Genomic DNA, 16,363 nt, shown 5'->3' with positions numbered 1-16,363 from the left:
GTACCAGGACTCCAGGAAAAAAACCCAAGGGTGGCACTCCTGGGGAAGACATGCCTGCCTGAAACAGCCCCGGAATAAAGCGCAAGGGTCCTGCAACCCATGGCCCCGACAGCAGATGCATGTCGAGGGGAGGCTCAGCAGAGCCTCTGGGGAGGGCATCCACGGCCAGAGTAATATAACAGAGGAATATAACGGAGCCACATCTGTTTACACCGGGGAGGAGGATTTGCCCCTTTCTTTTGGTCCTGCTTGGCATCCTCCTTTGGGTCTCTTATGGGAGAGAAGGTGTCTTAACACAATAGATAATTAGCTGTAACGCATCCTCTGTGGCTGTAACAACTTAACAGGGCTTATCTGCAGACCCGGTCTAGGCTTCCAGTTATCCTTGTTCTCCCGGTTCCCTTCCCGCCCCCCCCCCGACATTTGCATCTCAGCTTGACAGATATTTTGTATTTAAGCTGAATAAAAGTGTTTGCATGTGCCTGTGCACGCTTAGGAGAAGGAAGGAGAAAACCACCCGGTTTCAACTCGGATTCCCTGAGACACGGCTCGTTCCATTTTCCCTTCCCTGACAAACAGAGGGAGCTGAAATAAGAAACGTCAACTTCGGGATCCTGCTCTACCGAACGACAACTCATTAGAAATATCAGACTCTACGGGTTTTTTTTTTTTTAAAAAAAAAAAGCAAGAAGAAAAAAAATCCCCAGGAAGTTGATGCATCGGCGTGTTGCATCTGTGTCAAGCTCTGGGTAAACAAGCAGCAACATGAATGAAATCTGTCCAGAAAGACTGCATTTCAGCGCCAACCACGCAATCTCTGGCCAAACCACTGCATATGTAACAAAGTTTGATCTCGCTTGCGAGCGCTCGGCTGCGCTTCTGCCATTTCCTGTGGAAAACTGAAGCTCCGAACCGCGTCCGTCACCCAGCCCCCGCCGACACCCCTCTGCCAGCTCCCCCCAAACACACGCACCCCCACCCCCGCGAAGGCAGGCGGGCAGCCCCGGCAGAGCCCGGCGGGGATGCTCGGCAGCTCCCTCCCCTCCCTCCGGACCGGCAAGGGGCAAACCCGCCCGGCTGCCCTCTCCTCCCTCCCCGGCCACCCCGGCGGCAGGTGTCGCAGCCCCTCGCCCCGAGGGGAGCGAACAGACGGACGCCGGGGAAGGGGGGGTCCCGCACCGGCGCCAACAGGTGGTCGTCGGCGCCCGGTGCCGCCCCGCGGCCGCACTCACCGCTGGCGTTCTTGCCGCAGATGAGGTGCTGGTAGGGCTGCAGCAAGCCCCAGAGCTCGGGGTCGTTGTTGACCGTCTGCTCCAGCGCCTCCAGGGTGAACCGGGGCGCCTCGCCGCCCTCCTGCTTCTCCTTCTCGGCCGGGGAGGCGGCGGCGGCCGGCGGGCGGCCGGGCGGCGGGAGCGGGGCGGCGGGGCCGGCCAGCACCCGGGCGTGGATGTCGCGGAAGAGGCTCTCGGTGCCGGCGGTGAGGTAGATGGCGGCGTGCTCGTGGATGCGCAGGGCCACCCGGCTGTCCACCATCCAGCGGTAGAACTTGCCCACGGAGAAGGCCAGCCCGCACCGCGCCGACTTGCCGCGGCTGAAGCGGTCGCCGCCGCTGCCGCTCATGTTGTAGAGGGAGAGGGCGCCCAGGGCGGCCGCCGTGCAGCGGGCCGCCAGCGTCCAGCCCAGGACGATCTCCATGGCGCTCCGCACTTCGTGCTTGGTGCACTTGGCGAAGCGGAGGCTCAGCCGCTGCGCTTCCCGGGCGATGCGCACCAGCGCCCGGCTCACCAGCGTCGAGAGCCGCGCCGCCGCATCCCGGCTCCCGGGGCTGGAGGCGGCGGCGGCAGCTCCCGGCGCCCGCGGCTCCCGGCGCGGCGGCGGCAGCAGCAGAGCCTCCACCTCCTCCAGGCTCCAGGGGACCTCCTCAAGGTCGGGCAGGAGCCGGGAGCACTGCTGCCCCGCGCAGTCCAGCACCTCGGAGTCTTCCGCTAGGACGGTGTTGACGGTGTCGAAGCTGTTGTGCCGACTGTGCATGGAGTCAGTTAGGTGCGGCCAGCAGCTTCCTCCATAGGGGTACGCGGGGTGCGAATCCGAGCAGCAGAGCGACAAGTTGGAAGAACGCACCGAATCCGCCGCGCCACCATACCCGGAGTCCAGCGTCAGGTCTTCCAGCGTCCTCACCCCCGTCTTACCTCTCCGGGCCATCGCCGCACTTCATGCTGCACCCGCGGGGACCCGGGCACGGGGAGGTGGTGGTGGGGGGGGTGGAGGGGCAAAAGAAGAGAACGGGGAGGTGGGGGAGCAGCGGCGAGAGACCCGCCGGCCGCAGCCTGGCTGCCGCCCCGCAACAGACGCCGGCGAAGCGGCGACGGTGCTGGCCGCGGCCCCCGCTCCCGGTTCCCGGCTCCGGGGCTCCTGCACTGCGCCGCGCCGCCGGCCCGACACCGCACCGCAGCGCCGGCCAGGCGGCGCGCCGAGGAGGGGGGTGGGCGGGACTATGCAAAGCGCCTCCGGCTGGCGGCCAATGGGGCGGCGCCTGGGGGGCGGGGATATGCAAAGCGCCGCGGACGGCGGCCAATAGGGGCGGCACCGCCCGGCGCCGGGGAACCGCCCCTTCGGCTCCGCGGGGCGCGGACGGGGCGCGCCGCACCGCGCAGCGAGGGGCGGGAGGGGGGAGAGGGACCGCCTGGTGCTGTCGCCGGCCTGTCCCCGGTCCCATCTCGGTCCCGCGGGGACTGCAAGCACACTCCCGCCTGCGCGGGGTCCCCGCCCGGGCTGCAGCCTGCGCGGCCGCGCAGGCTGCAGCCCGAGCGGGGACCCCGCGCAGGCAGAAACCCCGCGGTTCAGTCCCGAAAAGGTTATGGTTTGTCGTTTAGATAATTATTCTCTCACCCAATGACCCCTCCCCAGCTGGGGAATAAAAAAAAAACCAAACCAAAACAAAAAACCACCACAAGGAAACCCAAGGGTCCAAGGGTTGAAGTATAAACAGAATAAGATTAAATAATTAACATCAATGACACTAAAGAACCGATATCGACCCCGCTACCGGTGTAAAATATACAAGGATTATACTCAGCCAATTATATGCTCTGCACTCCCAGCAGTGGACAGCAAATGTTGGACACTGCGAGTGCTGGCGGCTTTGGGAGGCCTCAAGGGTCCATCACCAGGGCAAGAAGTTCTCAGGATCGCCAGCCATCGTAGCAGAGGAGAAAATCCTCAGCAAACTTGCTGATTTATATTGAATGGGACGTTCACGGTATGAAATAATCCCATTGGGCAGCTTGTGTCTCGCTTCTACTCATCCCTGCACCTGGCCAACTCGAAAATACCAAGACCTTGAAACCTGCGTACCATAGCTGGCTATGAAGTAAGTATTTTCACAAATTCAGACGCTAAAGTCTTCTAAAAATGCTGTTTTCCTTAGCATTAGAAGAGACCTTACTGAAAAGTAAAATCACCGAAAGAGGAAATTAATCCTGTGTCGCTCAAACCAGGACAACACGTTAATTCAGCATCAGTCCAGTGAGGCTCGGGAGATGTGTGGCCTACCGTGTCCCCGTGCACTGAGTCCTCTGTTCCCTCCCGGCTGGGAAGAGCAAGGTGTGAAGCTTGTCTGTGTTACATCCACCACCGACGGCTCCTCAGGCACATAAACTGGAGTCCCGCTCCAGCCCTCACTGGTTTTTCACAGCAGCAGTTTCCTGGTGTTGCTGTACAGGAATGAAAGGCGGCACAGGCGCACATACCAACGGCGCAAGACAGTCAAGATCTTTTGAAACCGAGCAGAAACTGCCACGTAAGAATACCAGGCATCACTCGAGTCAGGAAGAGGGATTTCCAAATAATTAAAACAAGTACGATAAAGCCCTTAGATATTCTTGAAATTAACCCCCTAAGTATCACGGAGACTTTGACAAGTAAGATTTGTATTGGGCTTAGGGTGCATTTCCTATGCAGATTAAGATTTCTTGTGCAATATACGGACAATTTGCCCACAACTAATGTATTTTAATCTTACATTGCTAGGCTTTAGTGTTATTAGGAGTCGCCTGGCTGATATCCCAGGCAACAGACTGAGAATGTATACGCTTGTGCGTTTTGGTTTTGAAGAAAAGTTGTATCCTTTTAAGTGTAAAATACCAGCGAAATTCTATCCCTTTAAGGATAAAAGCCTAGCAAACACATTTCTCTATCATGCCAAGAGAGGCGGCCAAAATTCTTGAGCAGACAAGGCGAGTCATGTAAGAGATTTCCCCGTCCAAGTGAGCGAAGCCTGGCGATCCTTCAACACAAACTTCCTAAAAAAAAGGCGCAGACGCAACTACAGGTAGGCTCATTTGTCAAACAGGTTGGGGGAAACTTATGACGCCACCGAAAACAGCGAGAGGGGGTTGTCTTCCAGATTAAGTCAAGTGCTGTCAGAAACTGGTTTCTCAGCATAGCCTTGGTCCTTCCACAAGATACACTGTGCTCAATGGGTTTCCGCAGAAATCCTAAACGGCACCATATCCTGATAAAAAAATAGCAGAGCTGAGGAAAAGAGCAACCTGATCTAGAGCCACTGTCACGTGGCAAATAAGAAGTTCAAGCCCACACTGCCGGCAGAAGCTAATCTTTGGTGGGGTGAGGGGGGATCATCAAAAATGGGAGCGTGCCTTGAGAGCAAAACGCTGCGGACTTCATGGTGATCCAGCTGTACGTCTCGCAGTAGAGCCCTCTGGTGTCTTCTGCACTTCAGTGCAGCGGCCGTTCAGAATTCGCTTTTCCATTTGGTAGGAGAAGGAAGGAACCACCAGGACCGAACCCCTCGGGTTATTTATTTTTCTATCTATTACTCAAGTGATGGTACTGTACTCGAGTATTACAGTACACAAGACACACGTGAGTCTGTCCCTACGCTTTTACAAAGTGCCACAACTGCTCGCGCTGAACACACGTGACGAGGCCAAACTCAGGGAAAGTCCACGTTGGGGACATTTCGTAGCAAACAGTTTGTTGGGCTTCATGAAGACACAAGGTGGGCATCCAGGGAGGATGGAACGAGTGAGCTGGGTGGTTTATTCACCAGCCTTTGTGAAAAATGGTGCTTCAGAGGTCAATGCCAGCCCTGGGCTGTCTGTTGACCTCTGAAGCATTGTTTTTAGGCTACAGCATTAACCACGCATTAAGATGAAGAGGAGAAATGAGAAGTAGACAGTTGTCTCAGTCTGTGTGCAGACTCAGGCATTCTTATTTCTGACTCAGAGCTAGTTTGTACTTTAAAAGAGGTTGTTTTTTCTTGTTTTAATTCAGAAAGCAAAATATTGGGCTTTTGGAGCTACTGGAGATTTTGTAGTTGCAACGAGATGTAGATCACCTCGCACATGGTTGTTTGATTCCCAGTCCCAGAGACTACTAGTTCAGAAGATGTTGCAACACTTGGACACAGCAAAGGCTTGTCAGCAGCACCGGCCTGGTTTAAACCTTCAAAAGGAGCAGCAAGAGCTTCTGACTCATTTCTTCAGGAGATTAATTACCTTCTCATTGAAAGGGCTGGAAGTTTGGATCAGTGCAGAGTGGCCATTCTGGATCTCTGGTGATCTTCAATGCCTGAAGGATCTCGCCTGCCTGGGTGCGGGTACCTTGGCTGCTGCATCCCGGAGCGAGCTTCAGCGTGATTTGGAAGGACATCTGAAAGTGCTCCAGAGACAGGGTGACTTGGTTCTTGAAACCGCCCTGGGAAAAGGCAGGATCAAACAATTTGGAGGGAAACACACCCCTGCAACAAGTCCGGTGCCCGCATGGGGTGAGCTCCGGAGACAGTCCTCAGCTTTAATCCAGAAAGGGCAGCACACCTCTCCTGCCCTGGGCTGAAAGGCAGGTGTCTGCAACTGTACCCCGCTTGCAAACCTTACAGCTAGGGTCATTTCCCTATTAGACAAAAACATCCACTGCAGAAAACAAAGTCCCTTTATACGTCAAAGGCAGGGGGGCGGGGGGGCGGGGGGGGAACAATTTTCAGCTTGTTGGAGACATGGACATCAATTATCCTTGCAGAGAATTTAGACAGGGGCTGATTAAGTACCATTCCAGGACGATAAGTGCCAGCAAAAACTCTGAAAGAGGGAAATCCAACCACGTTTTAAAAAGGTGCTCAGGGCAAATTTAAGTGAATGGGAAGTTGGAGTTTGTATGGGGAAAACAGTAAGTGCACAATTATTTCCTTCCCCACCCAGTCAACTGCCCGCAAATGGCACCTTCTTGAGAGCTGCAGGGGAAGCCGCGGCAGCAAACAGGCTGCCGGACAGAACAGGAATGTGCCTAGGATCGGGCCCACTCAATGCGCTGTTTATATTCAAAATTCCCGCGCCATGCGCCGCAATGACAGCTCAGATCAAAAGCAGCGTTCGCAGGATCTCCCAGTGCTACCTCCGACTGCTGGGAACAAGCGGCGAGCCTTGCTTATATCGCTGGGGAAGCCGGAATGCTAATGTCTCTAATCACAGGGGGTTAATTTACAAAGCCAGGCTGTAGTCTTGTACCCGTAAAGCAGGTGTGAAATGCACATCCCCGGCAGAGGAGCTTTCGGGGCTGCAGCCTGCGTACAGTCTGCTGCAAAAGCCATCGCCCATCCAAGAAGGAACCCAGCGCTGGCATCAGGTAGCATCGCCCCTGCAGGGCCACTGGGCGACTGCTGCCAACTCTTTAGACAAGCAGGCTCAGGGACATGACTCTGGTGTTGCTCCTCAAACGCTGTACAACACCGAAAGGAGCGGGGATGAGTGACGCAATGAGGCCACCAGCTCGCTAGCTGGGAGGGAGGCACTGGTGGTGCCTCCAGCCTGAGCGGGAGGGAAGGACACCCCACGGCTGGATTCCGCAGCACCCTTTTTTTCCCCCGATCAGCTCCATCCTGCGGATTTCAGCATTATGACCCCCGGCAAGGACTCAGCAGGAGCTATTGCCCCACAGAGAGGCAAGGTTCGGCCCATCAGCTGCTCTTCTTGCCAATACTGAGGAAAAGGGCTGCCCCTGAATTTCAGCTTATTATTGCTTAGCCAGGGGCAGCCGCCCGGCTGTACTCCTCTGCTCTGCAAAAGCAGCAGCTCCTACTTCCCACTGAGCTCAAAACCCTTCTCCCCTTTCTTCCTGCAGTCCCCATGTCCCCGTGTGCTGAGTCCATTAGAGACGTGTAGACTCGTGCCCGGCGTGGAGGGGAACGATTACTTGGGATTTCTCAGAAGCCACTAAGCGGGGCCGCTCAGAGAAACTGCGGGCCAAAACCAAATCTCACCGCATATAATGAAGCTGCGGAGCCCATGGCCATGGTATGTTTTGGAAGCCAAGAGCATAAATGACTTCAGAAAAAGACCTGACAACTTCCTGGAGGGTAAGGCCACTGGTAACTATTAAAGACAGTGATGCACATGCAATCTTCATCTCAGAAAATTTCTCAACAGCTGTTTGCCAGAAAGGGGGAGGTTATGTCAGGGGAAGGAGCACTTCGTAATCGCTCGTTTCCTCATGGGTCTGTCATTGGTGGCCGTGTGAGGCAAGATACTGTGCTGCAGAGATGGGACCAGAGCCCCAGGGCAGTTCTTTAGTTTCAACCCTTACTCCCACACCAGCCAAGGGCATTACCACCAGTTCACAAGTGTAGTTCGGTTCAGAACTACAGCCAATGCAGCAGTCTTTACCAGATGTTAGATCTTGTCCTTTGTTCTAAGGAAGGATCGCCTGCAACCTCTACATGAATCCTGACAGGTTTGAATCTCTTCTTTTCTTAAAACCACCCATGATGAAGACTCTACAGCTTCCCGGGATGGTCTGTTTCCAAGTCCAAATAATCTCACTGCCCGAAACAGCCTTCCTAACGTCTAATCTAACCTTTTCTTTGCTACAAATGTAAAGAATAAAAAAGATGCTCCCAAACGTTCTTAGTGGACTGGACTTCCACCTCTGTCTCGTTTTATTTTAGGCTGTACTAAAAGCTTATAAAGTATCAAGCAGAATATATATGTTGTTATCCCCCAGCCTGCAGATGTAAGTGCTTCTCAATTCACTATACCACTCCCAAAAAGCGCAATAGTGTTTGCATGCTTTATGTGCAATGAGATTATACATACCTGCTACGTTTTGATCAGAACCAAAAGAAACAGGAATAGCAGGCTTCCTGGAGGACAGAGACAAGGAAAGACTCCGCTCAGCCAGTATTAATTTCCATTCCCACCCAAGACACAGCAAACCTGCATAAGGGATATATGCATGGCTATATGAGGAAACAACGTACAGGGGAAATCTAAAGTGACAAACGTGCTTGAGATCAGCGGTGGCCGTAGAGTTAGCCAGCACTTTACTCTCAGCTTGGGAGGATGTCCAGCATAAAAATGGATTAAGTTACTCTACCGTTTAAAGTAATTGCTTCTCTCTGTGTGTCTATTACCACTGAAATCCTCTTCCTACTTGGTAGTTCAGTTTTGTCTCCTCAAAGACGTGTTGGCTGTTTGCAGGAGCTCAGCCCCAGTTAGGCAACCACGCTTGCTGCGTCCTGGTGCTGCGAGGAGGTGACAAGCTGGGTCTGGTGCTCACTCGGCCCCCGGTGTGCCACGCGACGTGTCTGCTCTCTCCTGGGGGTTGCATTCGTTAGTCCTTGTTTGCAATTTAAGTCAGTCCTGGTTTTAAAAGAAAAGAAGTATTTTGGGAGGTTTCAAATGTGATTCTTCATGGTACCATAGTCCATGCATAGTCTTACAGGCAATTTTAGGAGGTACAGTTTCTACAGTAGGACCTTCCCTCTGGCAAAGGTGCAAAGGGAAGGGTGGGAGGACATGAGCCGCAGTCTCCACTTTCCGCACTCGTGGGGATTTCTTTTAGAACAGAGAGGGGGGAAAAAAAGGACTACAGAAGGGTATCTTAAAATCCATTTGCACCTCTGCCTCTTGCCAGTACTTAGGGCTTACCTATATTTCCACTATTAAAAAAGCATGGTGTCCTTTAGGCCTATTCCCAGATGTTGATATTTGGCAAAGGAAAGTCCCACATAAAGACTTTCTCAATTTCCCCATCTAATGCTTTTTTATTTTTCCTTTAGGGGGCATTTGCAGATAGACAAACAACCTTGCCATCCACGTAGGAGATCCCTTCTGCACCACCAGCTTCCATCCCCGCCCTGCACGCTGCCATGGCTGAGGTCCCGCTCCCTGTGTCTCCCGTGGCCTCCCTTGCTTTGCAGAGCTCACTTGGTACCCCACCGACCCGCGGGTGGTTGGGTGGATGAGTGGGCAGCAAAAGGAGAACTCCAGGCTGTGGATCAGCTGGTGCCATCCCAGGGGGCAGCACCTCTTCCACCACCACCCTCCATCCCAGTTCCAGGAGAGGGGGGCTTTTGCACACAGGTTCCCAACCTCACTCCTTATTGAAGCAGGCGGGGTTTTTTTTCCCTTCCCCTCCCTGCAATAATTGTGGCAGGCACTAGCGAGCCGCCAGCCTACGCAATTACAAAGCATAATTAAGATAAGAGACTAATACAATTCCCTCATATTAAGTAAGAACTTTCTATTTGTAGGCAAACCACTAGAAAAGCACACAAAAGAAGTAATTTTAATATGAAGGGGGTTTTTCTTCCAATAATTCATCCCTTAAAAAAAAATAAGGAAACAAAAACTAGGCATTTTGGCACAAGATAATGTTTAAGGAACTGAGCAGTATTGTGCCGTTCCCTTTCCTTTATCCTAGCACTTGCAACTTCTTTTGCATGTTTTCCTCACAGTTCCCTTCAAAAACTGATCAAAGCTCCGTTTTTTTAACATAACAGCATTCTGTTCATTCCTTGACTGACCAAAGGTATTGCTGAAATGCCCATAAATAAATTAGAAAAAAAAAAAAACCAAACCCAACCAACTTGCCTCAAACCTAATAAGAACTTACTCCAGAAAAACTCATATTGCTGTCAGCGCGTTTCCTTGCAGAGAGATATTACATCACTGCAGTCTACCAGCTCCAACAACAAACTGTATCTTGATACATGGGAGAGACAAAGGAGCATTCCTGCTAGAAGTTTACATTAAAAAAAAAAAGATTAAAAAAATTAAATTGTAAATATAGCAACGTAGAACAGAAACCTCTTCAAACCTCTTTTTTTTTTTTTTTTTTAAGAGAAATAGTAATTTTTTTAAGATTAACAGTAGAGAGCACCAGGCAATAAGAACTGGCATTTCCCAGCTCTGTCTCGAGGTGCGTTTCATCCCCTGTTTCGTCATCCCGTGGGGCCCCCATCCCAGTGTGGCGCAGCGCCGTCCAGCATAGGTACCCTGGTGACTTGGAAACGGAGGGTACAGCAACACGGGAAGCGAAAGGCCAGCTCTCCGCTTCAGGGAATGCCGTTACATGAGGTTATGATCAGTTTAATGAAATCAAGGATTTGCCCCACGAGGGTGGTGGGTTCCATGCGGGAGCAGACATCTCCTTGCAAACCCGCTGCGGCTTCTGAATTAAGTAACACTGTTTTCAGGAATTGCAAAGTTATACATCCCTGATTTCACACATGGTGAAGGTGTGAGCAAATCATAAAACATTTGTGGGAAATCTCTCCCCCTAATCGACCCATAATCCCCGCTTTCTCCACCCTCATTCCCTCCCATTGCCAGGAGTAGACAAACTATTTACGGTCTGCGCAGGGATTATGCTTTATCCACTTTTACTGGAGTTTCACGTACTTTAAGAAATATGAGCTACCAAAATGCCTCTTCCAATTTCTGTAATTTCAAGTATTTCTTGCATTTGCAGATGCCTAAAGGCTCAGGAAGCAAGCAGGGAGCAAGCAGAAGCAGGGGGAAGGGCTGTGAGCCATTTCTGCTTCCCATCGCAAGCTCTCAAATGCCCTGTATCATTTAGAAACCTGTCAAAACACCTTTCCAAACAAACAACTTTTTCTCCTTTCACAGTCCCCGGTTGGATATCTTGATATACGTTGATGCCAGGCATACGCTGATGTCAGCTGCAAAGGGAAAATAACATTTCCAGTACCCAAAGCAGGGGCTGGGAAGGGCTCACGCTTGGCAGCTGCTGGATGCCGAACCAGGAGACTGTAAATACAGGACAGGAGTCGACCCCGGGCCTGGGAGGAGGTGTGTGTTAAGCACATACAAGGTTTTATCCTGTAGTTACAAGGACTGTGGAAGGGAAAAGCTAATGACACACTTAGACCGTGCTCCTGTCCCCTGTGGGCAGGGCTTATGCGCAGCAAAGTGCCCATAAGAAGCTGTCAAGCATATGCTGCAAACACAGCACAAGCCAGGTGCGGCCCAGTTTGTAAACACGGATGGTTTAGAACCTATTAAAGACTAATTTTCTGATTTGTTTAATTTTTTTTTTTTTAACTCTGAGTTTAAGGCAGTAAGATAAGCTCTCCACACACTCTGAATGTGCAAAGTCTGTTGTCCCCAAGCCCAGAAGCTCTGTGGTGATGGTGACAGCCCACCGCCTTCATCTGGGTTCAGATCTTAATTTCAGCTTAATGTTAGGAAACGCCTGGATTCTCGCACCTCACCTCATCAGGGAGTTGCTGCGGATGGGCTGGGAGGGATGGAGTTGTCACAGGTGGCCGTGCTGGGATGCCAAATCCCCATGGACTTGATGAGAAAGGGTGTGAGGAAGGATGGGACCCATTTCCAATGGAGGACGCATCTGCAGGAGAGGTGAAAATGCAGTGAGCCAGTGGAGGAAGGAGCTGACAGGGCAGATATCCCAGACACCAGTAGGGCTCCAGTCAAATCTCACTGATGGGATTTCCCAAAGAGAAATGACAACTGGGAGAGGAAAGACACAGATGCTTCCCTTTTGCACCCACCTCCACGTAGTCGTTGCAGTGGCCAAAGGAAAGAGCAATAGTTTTTTCCTGGAAAACCACATGGCCTGTAACCTTCAGCAGCCATGTGCTCTTGGGGAGACATTCCTTCTCCCAGCGCATGGGACTCTGGTGTTGGCGCTGATCCCGCAGCCGCAGGGGGCTGACCCCGCTCAATCCTACCTGGATGAAAAGAGAGGGCTCGTTTTAGTGGCATGGCCAGGATGGGCCAGCCAGAGCCCTGCTCTGGGCCTGCAGGGACCCAAATCCTCTCCCTAGTCCCATCACTGCCATGGTGCTTGTGGACCTGGACAAATCACTTCATGTCTCTGTGCCTTTATTTTCCAGCTGTAAAATTGAGATAATTATATCAACCTTCTTCATAAAATGCCTTGCAAATGCTAGACAACAGCTAAGTACTATCATGCCTATTGTATAAAATAGTCCATTATAGCCTCTGGATGCTGAAGAAGAAATGAATGATGGCTGGAGTCCACATAAACACTGTGTTAGATCAATGCAGGGACTATTACAATGTTGATCTGGTCTCCTAGTGCGTGTTCCCACAAATCCACATGGGGATGAAAAATCCAAACATATCTCTTGGCTGACAACTGACTGAAGTTATGTTACAGGGAGGAAGAAAAATCTAACCCCATTGCACAAACCAAACTACACAGTTCCTGCTTTGATCACAGAAGGAAGAAAGTTTTTTTGGCCAAGTTTTCTGCATATGAAGAGAATTGTTTTCAGTTTGTTTTGGGGGTTATTTTTGCAGATGAGCCATCTGAGTTTGATATGAAGAAGGCACCCTACCAGTGCATTTAAATGTTTAACACTCTGTCAAAATGAGGCACTCATCAGCTTTAAAAATTAAAAACTGTCTGGGAACAAATGCACCGTCCCATTTGCTGACAACGGGAAAGAAAAATCCCAAACTAACCTCCATGCAAGCTCAAATGAACATCTCCTGTACTCCATCTAGCAAAGAGGCAAACTGGAGAACAAATTCAAAATTCTTCTAGGAAAGGTTAAGAAGAAACCAGCTTAATTCTACGCTGTGCTAAAAGCCAGCCCAAAGCTACTTGCTTTGTGGTTGAGAAATCGTTTGCTTCCTGCTCTCCTTGTACACCCCGGCCATCACCGGTCAATGCCAATTAAAGCCTTAAAGGATCTACCCACAAAAGCAAAATACACTTACCATAGTCAAACAGAAATGCATCGATTTCTTTTGCGTAATGCCACAATCCATGCATTTTTAACACGGCTGCGCGACAGAGGTGCTTTACCCGCTGGTGAGTGGAGAGCAGTTGTGTGCTCCAGACTTGCCCCGGCCGGTGGGTACCAGCCTCTGCCACGAGTACCAGCATCTGCTGTTGGTACCACCATCTGCCACGGCCCCACACCACCTGGCTCCCGTCCCAGCAGGCACGGAGCTGCAGGGTGGTGGGTGCTACAGCGAGGAAGGAGAGGAATAGGTTTATAAGGACATTTTCTTCTAAAAAGAGACCAGTGGAGAAGCTGGCTCCACAGCCTCCGCAATCGCAGGGCACTGCATTCACTGCATGGTGCCGCTGGCTTGGGCATCTGGATGAGCCTTTAGGAGACGGACTCCCTGGGGTCACCATCTGTACGGTAAATCTGTGGTAGCCTCACCAAGCACAGCAAGGACGGCACGGTAGCTGTCTTCAAGGACAAGCTCAACAGGGTCCACGTGACATTTCACTTCAGGGAACACACAGAGCTTGCCAGAGGCTGGCTCCTTTGTACCAAGGTGGCTATCACAGTCCTTCACAGGGCATTTCAGCTGCTACGTACAACTTTGCAGAGCCGTGGAGCACAGCACCTAACTAATCTCCTAATTAGAAACAGAAGGCTTCATTTTAACATGATACCTTAGTTGTACGCTATGTCTTAAACCTCATGACACATTTCTTGAGGAGACCTACGTCTTCCTGGCACATTCTTATTCTGTGAAAGAAAAATACCCCAACAACATACCAGCAGAGAGAAAGACTATGTATCTCAGTGAGACTTTTGACTGCAATAACCCGTCATCTTATACAAAACAGTGTATAGCCCAGTCATCCCCCAGAACAGGATAATGGGGGGTAAAAGTCCAGGATTCACATTTTCAATCACGTGGCCCAAAATCAGAGGCCCGGCTTGAGATTTTGTTAAAGATTTCTTTTTCCCCTCAGGCCTCACATACTCTCCTTGGTCTCAGGCACCGCTTTAAAAAGCCAGGGAGGAAAAAACCCATCTGCAGTATTGGGCAGTTAAAATCTGCCAAAAGTATGACAATATTGGGATGCTTCGTCTGCATATATCTGAACATCTCTGCCCAGTGAAGGCACCGAGTTCCCGCTCAGGATGTGTAGAACTCATTTATACAGTGAAATACTTCTTCTGCCAAAGTCCAAGTTTCTTATTTGAAAAAGAGATGACATTTATTCAGCCAGTAAAATAATCCGGCAGCACATATTGTGCCCCTCTCACAGCTTCTGGAAGAAAACCCAATATACACATTCTTACTGATATAAAAGCTTTTCTGCAGTCGCTGGCAAAAGTATTTGGAAAGGGTTTCAAAATACCCGTATCAGCAAGATGCATGTGTCTGATTTCTGTTTGCATGGTTCAGACTGTAGAAAGCAGCCGTCATGTAAAGGAATGGTAAAAAGGCCTTTAGTTACATGTTAGAAAACAAAGTGATTGCAACAAGATTTTAAAGTGGCTTTGCTAATGGGAACCAGGAGGCTAATGTCAGCCCTTTCAGTTGTTTGACAGTACCTAAACCTAAAGAAGTTAGATCCAAAGACATATAAAATAGCCCATGCTTCACGCATCCACCCACAGGCACAGAAAATCTTCCATTCCCTTGGGACATTCCCTGCCCCAGCCTGGTAATCCCCAGCCACGCTGGGGCACCGGCCATGCCGCAAATGGGATCAGGGAGCTGAGCTGGTGGGAAAAATAACGTGGAGAAAACAAAAGGGGAAGACGGAAGGTATGACTTCCACTCTGTGACACAGCTCAGTGCTGGGACAGCCCTGTACATGGACACGGTCAGCCTTGGAGAAGGGTGGAGAAGCAGTGAAGGCACAAACCTGTGTGGTCAGAAACTACTTTCAAAGCCATAGCCGCAGTGCAGCCACTTCTTGCAAAGCCATAGCCGGAGCACAATTACTTCTTGCAAAGCCATCGTCTCAGTACAGCCACTTTCTGTCTCTCCTGTGATTTTCCAGGGTCAGGCTAGAATCACAGAATGGTAGGGGTTGGAAGGGACCCCTGGAGATCATCTAGTCCAACCCCCTGCCAGAGCAGGGTCACCTAGAGCAGGTTGCACAGGAACGCGTCCAGGTGGGTTTTGAATGTCTCCAGAGACGGAGACTCCACCACCTCTCTGGGCAGCCTGTTCCAGTGCTCTGCCACCCTCAAAGGAAAGAAGTTCCCTCTCATGTTGAGATGGAATTTCCTATGTTCAAATTTGTGCCCATTACCTCTTGCCCTGTCACTGGGCACCACTGAAAAGAGCCTGGCCCCATCCTCCTGACACCCACCCTTTAAGTATTTATAAGCATTGATAAGATCCCCACTCAATCGTCTTTTTTCCAGACTGAAGAGACACAAATCCCTCAGCCTTTCTTCATAAGACAGACATTCCAGTTCCCTAATCATCTTGGTAGCCCTTTGCTGCACCCTCTCCAGCAGTTCCCTGTCCTTGAACCAGACCAGAACCGGACACGGTACTCCAGGTGTGGCCTCACCAGGGCAGAGTAGAGGGGGAGGATGACCTCCCTCGACCTCCTGGCCACACTCTTCTTGATGCACCCCATGATGCCATTGAGCATGGTTAGAGACTGGAAAAGAGACATGGACAACATAAGACATGCACCGAGCTTCGTGGCCATCCTGTTCAGATCCTACTGCTACATACATGCAAGGGACCACGTTGCTGATGCAAAAATTCTCTCTCCGTAATCACTTAATCCCAGCTGTTCCCACAGCAGCAAGTTTTTCATGAAGAGGTACCCTTGCCATACTGGCTTGAAGCATGAGAGCGTTTAATTGAATATCTGATTTCTGGCAGTGGCTGCTCTTGGCTTCTTCCAAAGAAATGTTAAATATGTTCCGTGACACATGCTACTGGGCAGCAATATGTTATGGGGAAAGATTTTATTTCAAAGATGACTAGGGCTCAACATGTCTGTGAATAGATAGGATAAACAGTGTAATTGCGCATCTGTTTTTTCTATGCAAGCGTCTCGACCTGACATTTCCAAAATTTAAACACTCTAAGCACTGACCTGGGGGCAGCTAGGAAGAGATAGATTTTTTACAATTTTATCAGCATCAAAAAATCTTTTGGCTGGCACCCCTAAAAATGAATGCACAAGGAAACCTAGAGGCAAATCATTTAACAAATTTGGAAAGTGGCTAAGTAACCTCCCCTCACCCTGGTAGCAGAATTATTTATATTTTTGTGAGGTGAACTGGAATATTTTTGTCACATCCTTCATTGAAGCTTTGCCCCTC

The 16,363-nt window shown here is 50.7% G+C and overlaps 1 protein-coding gene across 4 annotated transcripts in view; it reads right to left on the bottom strand.

Annotated features, from left to right (window-relative positions):
- Window positions 1-2,434, bottom strand: part of ABTB3 (ankyrin repeat and BTB domain containing 3) — a 180,754-nt gene extending 178,320 nt beyond the window's left edge. For all 4 annotated transcript variants that reach the window (XM_063321392.1, XM_063321424.1, XM_063321413.1 and 1 more), the window contains exon 1: window positions 1,233-2,434. In XM_063321392.1, the coding sequence (XP_063177462.1) occupies window positions 1,233-2,202 (970 nt within the window). In that variant the 5' untranslated portion in view covers window positions 2,203-2,434. The remainder of the gene's footprint in view (window positions 1-1,232) is intronic.
- Between the last annotated feature and the right edge of the window lie 13,929 nt (window positions 2,435-16,363).

This window comes from Chroicocephalus ridibundus, chromosome 1 (genome assembly GCF_963924245.1).
Source record: "Chroicocephalus ridibundus chromosome 1, bChrRid1.1, whole genome shotgun sequence".
Lineage (NCBI taxonomy): Eukaryota > Metazoa > Chordata > Aves > Charadriiformes > Laridae > Chroicocephalus > Chroicocephalus ridibundus.
The sequence above is the reverse complement of the archived record's forward strand: the minus strand, read 5'-3'. Positions and strand labels throughout refer to the sequence as shown.